Here is a 15,597-nt window from a genome sequence, read left to right as displayed (position 1 = left end):
GATTCGCCACAGAGTTTCGGAAGCTACGAATAAATTCCAGCCACTGTTGGACGGGTTTGTCTCGGCATTGTTTTAAGGATTTTAAGTTTCCGCCAAGGAAGCACTGCGTTGGGGAAGTTTGGCCGCCCGCTGTGCCAAGGGAATGCTGTAGGAGCAACATTGCGTTCAATATTTTTTTTTATGATCAACATATCCCTTTCCTCTACATTCGTATATTTTGAGTTTCTCTATTTGAGAGAAAAGAACTTTAAATTGAATTTGATTTTTTGCAAATCCTTCGGTTAACCCTTTTATCAGGACTTAGAAATAAATTCCTTTTTAATAGAAAGTCATTTGTAGAATACCTTCCTTGTTTTAAATCATACCGGAAGTTTCTGACGACATGCGTCATGGTTCTGCGAGAAAGATCATTAACGGACAAATTGAACTGTCCATTCCCGTGTGGCTTATCGTAAAAAGCTCCCAATGATTGGCGATGGGTGAAAATGATTTGTTCGCTACCTCCTATATTTACTTCGCTGCCATAAAACTCCCAGTGAACTTTATTGCTTTACAGTACTTACAGATCCCGTGAAATTCGATTGCCCTGCAATTTTATGACTTTATTGGCTGCGAAAGGAGCAAAACCGGAAATTCTCCAATTTACAATCTCAAGAGCTTCTCAATGTTTCACATTTCTACGAGAAAATTCGCGAAAACTTTTTCCCCCACCAACCCCGTGAGTTGTGGAAATTCTGCATCATAATTAAAGTCTCAAAGAAATGGTGGTTGTAAAGCGCGAATGTTTCTTGCATTTCATACAAAATTTCTTTGGGAAAAGGATGTAGCGAAAACCCATGCTGAATGTTGGCCCAATTGAATTAATAATTTGAGTACGGGCTCTCTTGAGAGGGAAATCGTTGAAAGAAACGCTAATGATGAGAAAGTTTCCTCACTTTTTCTTCCTGTGATGCCTTGTCGTAATTTCGCTCAAAAATGTGGGACACTCCAAAATCTTCCAAACAAGTTGGGGGGTGCTTCTGAAAAAAAAAAACGAAGCTAAAGCTCACTGGGGCGTTAATCCACCCAATTCACTGGGAAACAGGTGGTGGTGGAGGTGCTCCACGCGAAGCATTGAATGAAAGTCAGGCATAAATCACTTTTGGACTCACACCAGGCATGATCAACGCCATAAGCAACGAGGAACCTTCTCGTATGTTTATGCCGATAATGGAAAACTACTTGAGTATAAGTGATTCAGTGGTAATCTGGAGTTCAGAACAAAGTCGTTATGAATGAATTTTTAATATAATACTTCCGGTATAACTCAAGTGAGCCCATTTTGATAGAGGCAAAATTTTCTAACGTTCCACACAATCAATACTCTTCCACATGCAAGTTGGAAGCTAGAGAAATGGAGTTGAAAGTGCAAGGAAATTTATCCACTCATTTTAAATGAATTATTCAGTGAAATCCTACGGAGAGTGAGACAAGTTTCGTAAAATAATCTCGTATATTTATTCAATTTAATGCGATGTTCTTTGGAAATTGATGTTTAATGACAAGGAAAAAAATATTCAACGACTTCAATGACAATTATGAGAATACTCCTTGAGATATTTTTCTTGGCTTTATTGAAGATAACTCCTCATCTCTACTATTGACAGGTATAAGAGGAAATCTTATTTTCATGGGCCCGTGGGTAGAGATTGCCCTCTTGATTCTACCCCAATCCGCGAAATTTGGTAGTATGACGGTAATATTACTCTGAGCTGGAGTCATTTTACTGTCGTCATTTAGTCATTTCTCAGTCATATGACAGTAATGGGTAATAATATTACGGTAATTTAACGGTCAGAATTACGTCATTTTGTGGTCATAATGACCGGCTCGGATGACTGCGCTAATATACAAAGCGACATACGTTCAATGCAAAATGTATAGGAATATGGTACACGCTACAACGCTACTTATAATGGCGAGCGTTTACCAACTCATACAATGATTTGGTATATCAATAATTAATATAATGGAATTCCTTAATAATTTTTTTCTTGCATTTCCTATCGTACTTTTTTAGTGCAAACGACACTTTACGATAGGAAATTTTCCAGATTATATTAAAATTACAACTCCAAAATAATAAATATAATTTTTTATATTTTTATTAAAATTTTACTGAAGTTTAAAAAAAATTTTTTTGTAAATAATATTTTAAACTCATCATGCATGCTTAAATATTCCATACATTTGTTTTTTATGAAGCCTAGAACTATAAATAAGGCATAATTATAAAACAAAAAATGATTGATTTTTATTTCAATGAAATCGCCGACATTTTTGCTCGATGTTTTCCTAAAATAACAGATATTGTAATTAATCGATTTTTTAAAATAATAAGTAAATTACTGGAAAAAACATGTTTAAAAATTAATTAAGTATTTTAAGACATATTAAATTGAAAAAAATAATTTTATAATAGGGGAGAAAGGGGTAATTAAGTCAATTTGCATTAATTCTTATTTGCAGAACTCGCAAGAAGCTAGAATTTTTCCTCGATAAGTTATTCTTATTCACTGAAAAAACAGTTTGTGCTTCGACTGTCGGTTTTACTACTTTTCTAAGTACCAATTAAGTTGAAAAAGCACCACTTTATTTCTCAAATATCTATATAGAGGCGCTGCTGGTTATATTTTCACACAATATCGCTTTTTTTTCAAAAACCGATTATTCAACTGAAACTTCTTCTTCTTTTTTTTCTTAGTTTTAGGTTATATTTGTTAAACAATAATACAAAATGTGTGGTGTTTTCCTGAAATTCGGCTCTTTCTGGGGATTAGGAACTTCATTTTTTGGTCCTTCAGGGGTTGAGATGATTTTCCTCAATTTTCATGAGTGTTCGGAAAACTTATGAAATAAAATAATATTTGAATTTGGCGCGCAATCGAAGTGGTGAATTCGTGTGGTGAAAATAGAGAATGTAGGGAAAAAAAATGATTTGGCGGCAAAAATGACAGATCGGTTTTGGAAGGCAAGGAATACGGATGCAAACGTGCCTGCTCCGTAATAAAGTGTAATTTATCGCGTATAATTCAGGGAATTTCGCGAACATTTATGGTCCTTCGCAAGAACCAGGACCTATGGAAGTGCAGTGAAGTGATGGTGCTTGGAATCGGCTGCAATTGGGGGGAGAATTGAGGAAGAAAATTTGATTAAGAAAAATCAAATGGCGTCTTCATGATTCGTAGAATTGCAGTTCGATTCCAAGAAAAATTCCACAATGGGTCCTCGGAGCGGCTGTGGGGCCGCAAATAAGGAAGTGTGTCACTCCCGGAGAGTGATATGGTAAATCTGTGAGTACAATTAGGAGTAAAAGACTCCAAAGTGACAAATTTGGCAGCAATTTATGTTGCAAATTTGACACGGAGGAACAAAATAGGGGACTTCACCTTTTTTGTCAGTGAAGTAAAAAATTAATAGGGGACGTCACCCATAAAAAGTAAAGTAAAAATTGTGTAAAATAACCGATTTTACAGCCAGAGTTTGAATTATTGGAAAGGATGCCTTAATTTAGGCACAAATGTTGAAATAATTTAGATGCATTTATTATTAATTGCATATAGAAAGGAAAGGTGAAAGGAAAGGTAACTTGAGAAAATTAAAATTCAATTTCTCATAATTTATAAAAAGGCGATCGTAAAATTATTTATTAATTTTTGTGCTTTATTAAAATGAATGAAAAATCATGTTTTGAAGGTTATTGAGTGCCTGCTAAGGTACTAACTATAAATAAAATGAGATTTACTCTTCCAAGAATTGTCCTAAGTGCTGGACAAATTCAAGCGGCCAACGTGCAGGCCAATAAAGGTTATAATAGTTTGTCCTAAGTACTGGACAAACTCATGGGGCCAACGTGCAGGCCAATAAAGGTTATAATAGTTTGTCCTAAGTACTGGACAAACTCATGGGGCCAACGTGCAGGCCAATAAAGGTTATAATAGTTTGTCCTAAGTACTGGACAAACTCATGGGGCCAACGTGCAGGCCAATAAAGGTTATAATAGTTTGTCCTAAGTACTGGACAAACTCATGGGGCCAACGTGCAGGCCAATAAAGGTTATAATAGTTTGTCCTAAGTACTGGACAAACTCATGGGGCCAACGTGCAGGCCAATAAAGGTTATAATAGTTTGTCCTAAGTACTGGACAAACTCATGGGGCCAACGTGCAGGCCAATAAAGGTTATAATAGTTTGTCCTAAGTGCTGGACAAACTCATGGGGCCAACGTGCAGGCCAATAAAGGTTATAATAGTTTGTCCTAAGTACTGGACAAACTCATGGGGCCAACGTGCAGGCCAATAAAGGTTATAATAGTTTGTCCTAAGTGCTGGACAAACTCATGGGGCCAACGTGCAGGCCAATAAAGGTTATAATAGTTTGTCCTAAGTGCTGGACAAACTCATGGGGCCAACGTGCAGGCCAATAAAGGTTATAATAGTTTGTCCTAAGTGCTGGACAAACTCATGGGGCCAACGTGCAGGCCAATAAAGGTTATAATAGTTTGTCCTAAGTACTGGACAAACTCATGGGGCCAACGTGCAGGCCAATAAAGGTTATAATAGTTTGTCCTAAGTACTGGACAAACTCATGGGGCCAACGTGCAGGCCAATAAAGGTTATAATAGTTTGTCCTAAGTGCTGGACAAACTCATGGGGCCAACGTGCAGGCCAATAAAGGTTATAATAGTTTGTCCTAAGTGCTGGACAAACTCATGGGGCCAACGTGCAGGCCAATAAAGGTTATAATAGTTTGTCCTAAGTACTGGACAAACTCATGGGGCCAACGTGCAGGCCAATAAAGGTTATAATAGTTTGTCCTAAGTGCTGGACAAACTCATGGGGCCAACGTGCAGGCCAATAAAGGTTATAATAGTTTGTCCTAAGTGCTGGACAAACTCATGGGGCCAACGTGCAGGCCAATAAAGGTTATAATAGGTTGTCCTAAGTACTGGACAAACTCAAGCGGCCAACGTGCAGGCCAAAAAGGGTTTAAAAAAAAAAAAAAAAAAACAAGGGTTTGAATAGACTGTCCTCAGTTCTGGACATTTTTTAAAGGCATGGTGCAGGCCAAACCAGTTCCTCCGGGAACAAACTGTCATCTGTCATCGATGCTGGACATCAACAGGCCTAAGCGCTGGCCATAATATGTCCTACGAAGGTTGAAGGTTTCGACTAGTCTTGGATGTTGAAAAAGATTATTCGAAGGTCTACGAAGCATACAAATAGTTCCTTCGGGAACGAAATGTTAATAGTGTTGAACATTTAAGGTGGTTTATTGCTAACCGTACAATCTGTCCGTAGTTCCGGACATTTAAAGGGCGTCGTGCTGAGCAGGATGTTTCCTTTGAGAACACATTTATTCATTATGGAAATATAAAGGACTTAATTGCTGGTCATCGTATTTCTTTGGGAAATTGCTTTCTCAATGATGGATTATTGAGGGTTTTCGTTTTTTATTCATAATACCTTCAGCAATATATTTGAGGGCCTATGTACTGGCCACAATGTGTCCTGTGGGACTGGGAAAGAGTTTAAAGGTCATGAAGTTTCCTTGGAAACTTATTTGTTTAGTGTTTCCTTTCAAATCAAGAAATGGACAACTGATTGAACGTCGGTTTGAAAGAACGTATGGAAAAGTGGCTTCGTTTCAGAGCAATAGAGGGTCTCTGTGCTAGCCAAGAGGATCGTTTCAGTGCAATTGCAGTTTGGTACATCAAGTTGATTGGTCTTAGTACTGACCATAAGTTGTAGCTGAAAACAGCGATCATAGGTTGGTCGTTGTGAAGGTTTCATGTGGGCCTCGAAGCTCACTCGTCAAAGGTTTAATAGATATCCTTCGGGTTTTCAAGTGCTCTTGCAGTCTACTAACTGCATGAGGGGACATTTGACACATTAAAGGATAGATTGAATTCAGAATCGAATGAAAGAGTCGAAGCATTGGCAACACAGAGAGTGTTACTTTTCATGGAAACCAAGAAGGTAAATTATAGTAAAAGTACTGCATCGTGGTGTCCGAAATAAAAAGAGCATATTAGTCGTGTTCTATTGAAAGACATATGATCCAGAGAAGGATACACTCGATATATGTTGATTGTTGAACAAGTGCAGATGTTTAAGGTGTCCCGTCTGCATAAGATTTCGCAAACAAGGTTCAGGTTTTGCACTTTCTGGCTCATACTCTGACTTGATCAGCCTCGCAATCGACGATTAGAGATCTAATGTCACGAGTGACTATTAAATTTAAGGTCGATGGTGTTGTTTTGAAAATGTCCTGATGAAAGTTTCATTGGGGACGAGTTCCCAACGAGGGAGAAGTAAGGAGAGTCGCAAAGGGATATGCAGATGCGCCCACGGGGGGACAAGGGACGGTCATGAAGGATACATACGTAGATGTTGATTCACTAAAGGAACTGGATAATGGCAGTACGAAAGGGATAAAGTGCTTGGAAGAGTCGTACGTGCCAAGGGTGATTCTTGATTAATCTCAAAAGCCCCACGGGTTAGAATAGAATAGGAATGGGATGTTCCGGGTGGATATACGAAAATCTCCATTGTCTGTCTAATGAGGAGATGAAGCTCTCCAGGTTGTCTGAGAACAGCTGATGATCGTGTTATGAATAAGCTTTAGCCAGTAGAGACGCGGTGTGAACTGTTATTGGAGGAGTTGTAGCAATTAATAGAGGTATTCGGAGAAAGGAATGAAGCCGCAGTGGAAGAATGAAAGCTGTTATAGTCACTTGAATGTTCTACCATCGAAATGAGAAAGCTATGAACTTAATGAATTCCTGGATAGGCTTGATCAAGTTTAAGCAGTGTCACCTTTCTTTAAAGTGGACGTGATACGAGTTGCTCACGTGATCAAGAATTCTTGTCAGAAGTTGTGGTAGCGTTTGCCTCACCGAATTTGGCTGACGCAGTCAGGGAGTCCGGTGATTGTAGAAGTGCGAATATCAGCAGAATTTATGTTCTGATCGGAAGAAGGAATCAGTCGATTATAGTATTGCTCGAGTTAATTATATACATATTCAGCGAGTTCAGATTGAACGGAATGGCCGATATTGGTGTCGAAGCAAATCTAAAAAGAGGCTAAGGTAAAGACAAGTTACAAAGGCAGAATTAGCATCTCGTTGATCGTAAGAAACATTCAGTGAAGAAAACCGTAGTTGAAGGTAATTAAATGACAAGGTGTTAAGTCACAGATCCGGATGGAAGTAGCATTTGTGACACGAGTTGCAAGATTTCCCGTAGGGTTCAGACAGGAGGCGTGTAAGGCAATTAAGCAGATTTGCATTCGTAGGCTGATGCATTTAGAAAATAAATCCGATGGTAAAGTATGCTGCGATTCATATGAAGCCTTTAGGAAGATGTTAAGGGTCGGTGAGTAGACCTCCCGAGTAGCGATTCGGCGGGATCGCACCAAATAATGTTGCAGTAAGAAGATCTTGCAGGTTGAGAAGTGGAGCCTGAAGTTTAGCATAGCGTCAAACGTGTAGAAGAGGATGTCAAAGAATTCTAAGTATGGTTGGCACTGGCGTTACAGTGGCAGCCCTTGTAGATGATATCAAAGTACGCAGTGGATAAGATTGACAATAGCGTAACTGTGGCTATCGCTAGAGAATTTGACAATAATTACATGAGGTAGATCTATAAATTGAGGTTCTAGAAGATTTCTAAGGGCAAAAGAGACATATTAGAGCTCGTGGAGTCAGTAATGTCCATTGAGCTGAATACATCGAGACATAGTGGATAAATTACGAATTAGAAATTCGACAGCTGGAAGTTGTCGAGAAGCAGTAACATCAATGGAAGCGGAACTCAATAGTGGCTGGAAGCTGAAGAATTTAGTTGTAGAGTGTCAACAGGAACTATGAGGTAATAGCAGTTGCAGAGGAATTTTTTGTCAGCTAGGGATAGTAGCGTTTGACGAAGGAAACAGTTGAGAAGGACGCTACACAATGAATAGGTCGAGCTATCGAAAGGAGATCATAAGTAGTAAAGCAGGACCGCCAAATCTTTCCATTTTTTGTGGAAATCGAAAAGAAGAGATGTTTGATGCTCAGCGGTATGCTTCCGCTCAAAGAGGGGACTGTTCGGAAAACTTATGAAATAAAATAATATTTGAATTTGGCGCGCAATCGAAGTGGTGAATTCGTGTGGTGAAAATAGAGAATGTAGGGAAAAAAAATGATTTGGCGGCAAAAATGACAGATCGGTTTTGGAAGGCAAGGAATACGGATGCAAACGTGCCTGCTCCGTAATAAAGTGTAATTTATCGCGTATAATTCAGGGAATTTCGCGAACAATGAGAAAAGAAAAAAAGAAGAAGATTCTATATCGATATTGAATATCGATATCGATAATATCTTAAAAATCAAAAAAAGGAAGAAGAAGAATTTTGGTGCTTATCCAAGTACAAAATAAGCAGTAAAATGTCGAATTTGGTACTTGAAAAGTTAAAATTCTTTCAGTGTTATAGAAAATTTCCTGTCCTACAACTTTGTCTCAAGCCTTTTTTTTACTTCATCTTCCTGGAAAATATAAGTTTTCGACTTCTTTCTGTACTTTAGAATTTTTAGCTGTGATTCTTTCTTAAAAGAAGCACAGCTTCTGTGTACACTCCAAAATGCAAAGTCGTCAGATCGGGCTCAAACTTGGTATGAGCACGAATTAGGGTCCCCACATTCCAAAAAACGTATGCGCCAAAAATTGGTCCGGCCGGCCGTCCGTCCGGCCGTCCGGCCGTCCGGCCGGCCGGAACCTTTTGCTAAATTACAAGAGAACGGTAATAGATAGAGACTTGCGGTCAACGGCAAAGTTCATATATCGGGTGGAAGACATCCGATTATGATGACAAATTTTACCCCCCACCCCCCTGTCCGCCATTTTGAATAACCTCTAAATTTTGTTTTCGCTATATCTCAGCCCCTGTAATAGCTAAAAATCTGAAATTTTTATATGTTGTAGGGCTCATCAAGACCTTTCCAACGATACCACATTTTCAAAAATCGGCCAAGCCGTTTAGCCAATATGGTCGTCACAATTATTCATCGAAAATCGGCCATAACTCGAGAACGGTTTGACCGATTTTGATCAACTTAGGCTCAAATGAAAGATATTAATGAGCCCTACAACTGCTCGGAACATTGCAAGTTCAAAAAACGACCGCAAGTGGCGCTAAAATCGAAAACAAAATTTTCGATGAGTTTTCGATGAATATCTCGAGCACCGCTTTATAGAATTGCTTCAAATTTTTATATGTTATAGCTGGCTATAATATCTTTCATCATGCCAAAAATGAAGAAAATCTATGTAGCCGTTCCGGAGATATCGCTTTTTAAAGTTTACATGTCATATTTTGGTGATTTTATATCAAGCGCAAATGAAAGGTTTCGCAAAACCCCAATATTTTATGAAAATTTCATTAAAGATAAATTACTGAAAAAATACACGATAAATTTTTAAGCTTTTTTCAATTTTTAGCAAATGTGGTAAAAAACATTGCTCCGAAAATTTAGGAAAATTATTTCTAAAATTTCGTGGAAATTTTTTAATGCCGCGTTATTTCATTTATTCCGCCAAAAAAATTTTTTAACCTTTGAATTTTTTGAATATTTCATGTGATTTGTGTTTGTGAACCTTTAAGTGCATGAGATGCCACGCCCAGTGTAAGGGCAAACGACTGTGTGTGTGACACCAAATTCAATTTCAAATTCCCAACGGCTCGGCGAGGGGACGCCATGTCGTACCAGATGATCGCTCAGTCTGTTGCCAATTGCAAAAGCAAGTGCGTCGTGCTAAGCAAATCGGGCAATTTTCAGTGATTTTCCATTGATTTTCATTGATTTTTCTTTGATTTTCATAGACTTTCCATTCATTTTTCATTCATTTGCTGATTAGGATTAGATTTTTTGAGAAAACTGGTGTAAATTTTTGATAGGGAGAGAGAATTAAATTAATCGCGTCGCGTCGGGAGTGCTTTTAGTGTTTTCTTTCTTTCTCTCACAGGGCCGCCGCTTTTTAATTTTTCTTTTTCTTTTCTTTCTTTATTTTCAGAGTTCTTAGGACATCAGCGTCTCAACGGGAGGACCAGACGCATGGAGGGCCACAGCAAGCAGCCGTCGGGACAGGGGGCGCGCCCTCGGACGTGAGGCCGCCAAAGCGTCAGGCGTGTCCTCCCACGACAGTGATGTAAGTCCTTTGAAAATTCTCTCTAAAAGTGCGTGAACAAATTGCTCAAAGTTCATTTACGTTTCCCTTCAAAATCATTAAATGCCGCGTTTCTTTCATTCGTGAAAATTGTGTTTTTCATTGTGTTTGGCATAATTTATCGGAACAAGTTATTTTGTGTGGAATCTCGCGTTGTTTTGAGAAAAAAAATGCAATCAATCATGCAAGTATTTGTGACGCTTAAAAAACGTTGTGCCAAAATTTAAAAAGTTTCATATTCAAATTTTCCGTTAAATTATTTTGGTACAGAATTGGTACGCGTGGCATTTGTGTGGGAAATCCCGTGAAAATCCGTTGAAAGATCTTTTAAATGTGGGAATTTTTTATGCTTTTCCATTTACTTCTTTTAATTAAATTGATTAAACTCTCTGAAAAATTTTTATTTTAATTTTTTTCATACATTTTCATTGTGTTTGGCATAAAAATTTTTAGAAGAAGTTATTTTGTGTGAAATCTCGCGGCGTTTTGAGAAAAAATTGCAATCAATCATGCAAGTATTTTGTGACGCTTAAAAGAACGTTATGCAAAAATTTAAAATTTTCATATTCAAATTTTCCGTTACATTATTTTGGTACAAAATTGGTACGCGTGGTATTTCCGGGGGAAATCCCGGGAAAATCCGTTGAAAGAACTTTTAAATGTGGGAATTTTTTATGCTTTTCCATTTACTTCTTTTAATTAAATTGATTAAATTCTCTGAAAATTTTTCATTTTCAATTTTTTTATACAATTTTTTCAAGACTTGAAGGAAAATTGAACAATTCACCTGAAAATAGTTTTGTTTTTTACTTTTTGTCAAAAAAAAATATTTTTTTACATCACTGAATTTTGGCTGATTTATTTGTTTTCATTGCACATTGTTCTTCAATAAAGTAGCGTAATTAAGCACAAAAAACACCAATTGAGCCTAAATTTTTAAAAATAAACAAATAAATATATTTGTCAAGTCCTATCTAGTTTGCTTTTATTCCATTTCTTGGAGAAAATTTATGGACAAAAATTAAAATGGAAAACTCTCAGAGAGCTTTACTTGAATCAAGCAAGTTTGATTGGGAAATTCGTTAATGGTCAAGCAAAAATTGGCCTACATCATTTGAAGGGACGTAGATGAATTATGTGCAGAATTTCTTTTCGAGATACTAAAAGTAAATTTTTTTAGGGCTGTTCTGGGAGGACTGGATCCGTGGCATGGCTTGACCATAGCTCCGAAGTCGCCCTGATCAAGACCGAAGGTCGAAGGTCAGGAGAAAAGGTCGTGGCACCCGCTGCGCCCATACCAAATCCAATTTCTTTTACTGTTGAAAATTCAAATTTTCAAAATTTATTTCATGAACGGCCAAAACAATACGGTGCCGGTTTTACTAAGAAGAAGAAGAAAGTCGCGAAAAATGAATCTTATTATAAACAATTTGGAATTATCAAACCCCATATTTTTGTTCACGGTTCTCACAATCAAGATAACATAACACTTTTTGGTCCATTTTCCAATAATAATCAATGCACAGCAAATTCAGTTGCAGCAATTGCGTATTCTCATGTGATACCTATTTCCGATTGGTTAACAAAGACATTAGACGACATTCTTTTAACAGGCAATGACCTTTATATAACTTCTCGTGCCAATAATGCTTCCGCTAATCATTATTTAACTGTTGAACAAGTTTACACAGAATTTTATATTAAAAACATTAAGATCAACATTTCGCTTGAAGAAGAATTTAATGGTTACGAATTTAATGAAGCAATGATCGGTTTACAAGGCCAAATATTTGGTAACGATCAAAATTCAATTTTTAAAGCAGCATTGCATAAATTTTTCGATACATTCACACACGGCGTAATTACGTGTAATTTGCTATCAATCGCAATATTTAAAATTAATAATTTATATTATTACTTCGACAGCCATTCACGTGGAAATTTTGCTCAATTCGTTGAGAATGGTAAATCCATTTTATGTGCCTATACAGATATTATTTCTCTATATAATATTTTAAAATATAATTTTCTTCATGGAAATCTTTCATTTAATGGCCAGATACCTTTTGCAATAACACCGATTCATGTTCAATTTAATGACAATACTGAAGATAATATAAGTACTAGTGAGTTATTAAACATACAAGTGCAAAGTGAAGTAAAAGACATATCTTTAAATGATAATAATAAATCAGTAAGTGATACAACACATCAAGCAATTGCAGATAGAAAACGTGAGTACAGTAAATTATATAAGCAATTTCGTAGATTCCAAAGTAGATCTTATAAAAATGATGACAATGAAAGACGCCGAAAATTGCATAGGAAGGAAAGATTAATTTTATCTCTAAAACAAATAGAAAATTTAAAACGAAAACATTTACATATAATTGCTAGACAAGATCCCGCGTTAAGATCCCTTGAAAACATTAAACGAAAAGAACAACGCAAAATTGAAAGACAAGATCCTGCAATAAAATCCCTTGAAAACATTAAACGAAAAGTTAGACATAAAATTGAAAGGCAAGATCCCGTGATAAAGTCCCTTGAAAACGTTAAACGAAAGGAACAACGTAAAATTGAAAGGCAAGATCCCGCGATAAAATCCCTTGAAAACGTTAAGCGAAAAGTTAGACATAAAATTGAAAGGCAAGATCCCGAGATAAAGTCCCTTGAAAATGTTAAACGAAAGGAAAACCGTAAAATCGAAAGGCAAGATCCCATGATTAAATCCCTTGAAAACGTTAAGCGAAGAGAAAAGCGTAAAATTGAAAGACAAGATCCCATTGTGAAATCCCTTGAAAATGTTAAACGAAAGGAGAGACATAAAATTGAGAGAACAAACATAAACAAGAAATTTTCTGAAAATAAAGATAGAAAGATGAGAAACATTTTAAAACGTAAAGACCCAAAGTTCCGAAGAAAGGAGAATTTACTTAGAATGATTAGAAAGCAGAAATGTAAGATAAACACCCATCAGGTAAAAGTAAAACCTAAAAATTTTATAGATACAAAAATTGAAAAATCACTCAAAGCTAAATATTCTTCCATTGATCAGGAGAAATTTGAAAATCAAATTCTAATGTTTCGAGACAAATTAAAGCGGTCCCTAAAAATTAAAGTTAATTACAATTACAAGAAATTAGGAAATAAAAATTTTAAATTGAAAGTGAAGAAGATGAAAGATAAAAATCGCACCCTTTTAGAATTTTTTGATAAACGAAAACAAGTTACACATTATATTTGCGGATGTTGCGAAGGAAAATTTTTTAGACACAACGTCAAAGAATTAAATATTAATAAATGCAAGTATAAGAATAAATCTGACCTTGAAGATTTCCTCAAAATTTCAAAGTATTGTTGCACAACGTGTCACACTTATTTAAATAGAAATAAATTACCCACACTTGCGATTAAAAACGGATTAGCTTTTCCCGAAATTCCTGATTGCCTCAAAGATTTAAGTGAATTAGAAGAGAGAATGGTAGCCCCTATAATAAATTTCATGGAAATTCGAGAGTTAAAGAAATACGCATTAAATCCCCAGAAAGGCTTAAAAGGTAGTGTAGTACATATTCCAGTCGAAATAAACGATATGGTTAAAGTTTTACCGCGAAGATTTGATAACATGAATACGGTTCAAGTTAAATTAAAGAGACACGAAGATTATAAGAGTCATTATATGTTCGAAACAGTACGCATTAGGAAAGTATTAGAAGCTATTAACTATCTAGTTACAACCCCACTTTATATATCTGAAGGGATTACAGTTGATCCGAACTATTTAAAAGATATCGGAGATATAGAAATTTCTTTTATAGTTGATCCGGAAGATCAAGTCAAAGATGAACCAAAAGGTGATGATAAAGTTGTTAGTCCCGAAAAGAAAGAAATTCCCCCCGAAATATTTACTTTATCTGGTAAAGATAATTCACAACCATCTTCATTTAAACCAGATGCTAAATGGAACATTCAAGATGTTCGCAATTCCGAAATTTACGTAAATAGTGACCATACTGAACGATTTATCGAAATTATAAATAAATTATATAAGAACAACCACATGTTTCCAACTTTTTATATTTGTGATATGGGCCTCAAACATGTTAAAGCAAAAGGTCGAAATAAGAGAAACGTTCAGATTTTGTTTTTAGAACCCAAAGGTGATAATAAAATAGGTCATTGGGTAACAACAGTTCATAAAGATAAAACTATTTACGTATATGATTCCTTAGATTGGAAAACCCTCAATGAGGATTGCATTAAATTTTTAAAGAAAATGTACCCTACTACAATGAAGAAGAAAGATGCAATTAAATTCATGAAAACATTTCAGCAAATAGATAGTTATTCTTGTGGTGTTCATGCCATTGCAAATAGTGTAGCATTGCTTAATAACATTAACGTCCCAAATTGATGAAAATAATAGTAATGTCGTATATAATATTTTAATGGAAATTGAAGAAATTCCAGAAAGCCCCAAAAAGAGAAAACGCGAAAATGATGATTTTGAAGATAATATTAGTTTTGATTTCCCAGATACTTTTACCTTTACAAATAAAATTAAGGAAGAAAAGCCTTTATCACAACCCAATAAAAAGATTAAAAGTGAGAAAGACGAAAATAAAGATACCCTTGTAGACATTTTTGATGATGACGATAATTTACCGAATGAAGATGTTATGCTTTTAGATCTTGATGCATACGAAGCTGCGGCTAGTAAAATTTGTATTATGGCCCCTGGTCAAGGAAAGAAACCCGTCTATTTTGATACCCATAAAAATCTAGAAGAACTATCCTTTCCTAAAATTTATTGTGGACAAACTTACAAAATTAATAAAATTTTCTATCACCAACGTGTCAAATCAGAACTTCGTAGAAAAGACCCTCGGTGTCGTATTCCCAAAAAAGTTTTATATTGCGCTAATATAAAATTGCGAAATTCCGTTGCTAGTACAGTCAATATATGTTTACGAAAATCCAAAAATGTTAAGAATGTTACTGCAGGTGATGCTCTTAACCCAACAAAAGTCGATAAACTTGTTGGAATTGATGATGGATATAGATTCCTTAAGGCAAATCCTTTAACTCCCGCCTATTTTATAGAGAAACAGAATATAATTCTTTCAATGATTAGACAATTAGGAAAACCACATTTATTTCTCACAATAACATGTTCCGAAATGCATTGCCCAGAGCTATTGCAAAATTTAGCTGAAAATTTAAATAAAAACATAAGTTTCCTAGAAAGTATGAACCTTGAAAAGGCCGATAGGACCAAAATGATTCAAAATGACCCTATTACGTGTGTTAGATATTTTGAAAACAAATCAAAGAATTTAATGAAAATGCTA

At 35.9% G+C, this 15,597-nt stretch overlaps 1 protein-coding gene across 3 annotated transcripts; it reads left to right on the top strand.

The window, feature by feature from the left end:
• The first annotated feature begins 9,676 nt into the window (after positions 1-9,676).
• Positions 9,677-14,843, top strand: LOC129796986 (reticulocyte-binding protein homolog 1-like). 3 transcript variants are annotated; one of them, XM_055839183.1, is made up of 3 exons: positions 9,683-10,225; positions 11,424-12,872; positions 13,062-14,843. In XM_055839183.1, exons 2-3 carry the CDS (start codon positions 12,009-12,011, stop codon positions 14,658-14,660), a joined length of 2,463 nt encoding a protein of 820 aa, XP_055695158.1. In that variant the 5' UTR covers positions 9,683-10,225; positions 11,424-12,008; the 3' UTR covers positions 14,661-14,843. The 3 variants fall into 3 exon arrangements, with proteins under 3 accessions (XP_055695156.1, XP_055695158.1, XP_055695159.1); XM_055839181.1 differs by having other exon boundaries at positions 9,677-10,225; positions 11,424-14,843; XM_055839184.1 differs by lacking the exon at positions 9,683-10,225 and having other exon boundaries at positions 11,753-12,816; positions 13,067-14,843.
• Positions 14,844-15,597: the final 754 nt, after the last annotated feature.

The sequence above is a fragment of the Lutzomyia longipalpis genome, chromosome 1 (genome assembly GCF_024334085.1).
Source record: "Lutzomyia longipalpis isolate SR_M1_2022 chromosome 1, ASM2433408v1".
Lineage (NCBI taxonomy): Eukaryota > Metazoa > Arthropoda > Insecta > Diptera > Psychodidae > Lutzomyia > Lutzomyia longipalpis.
This window is presented reverse-complemented; position numbering and strand designations above follow the sequence as displayed.

Bases quoted from the DNA above. Each gene is read 5' to 3' on its own strand.
- LOC129796986 (XM_055839181.1), top strand. From the start codon at position 12,009: ATGATCGGTTTACAAGGCCAAATATTTGGTAACGATCAAAATTCAATT.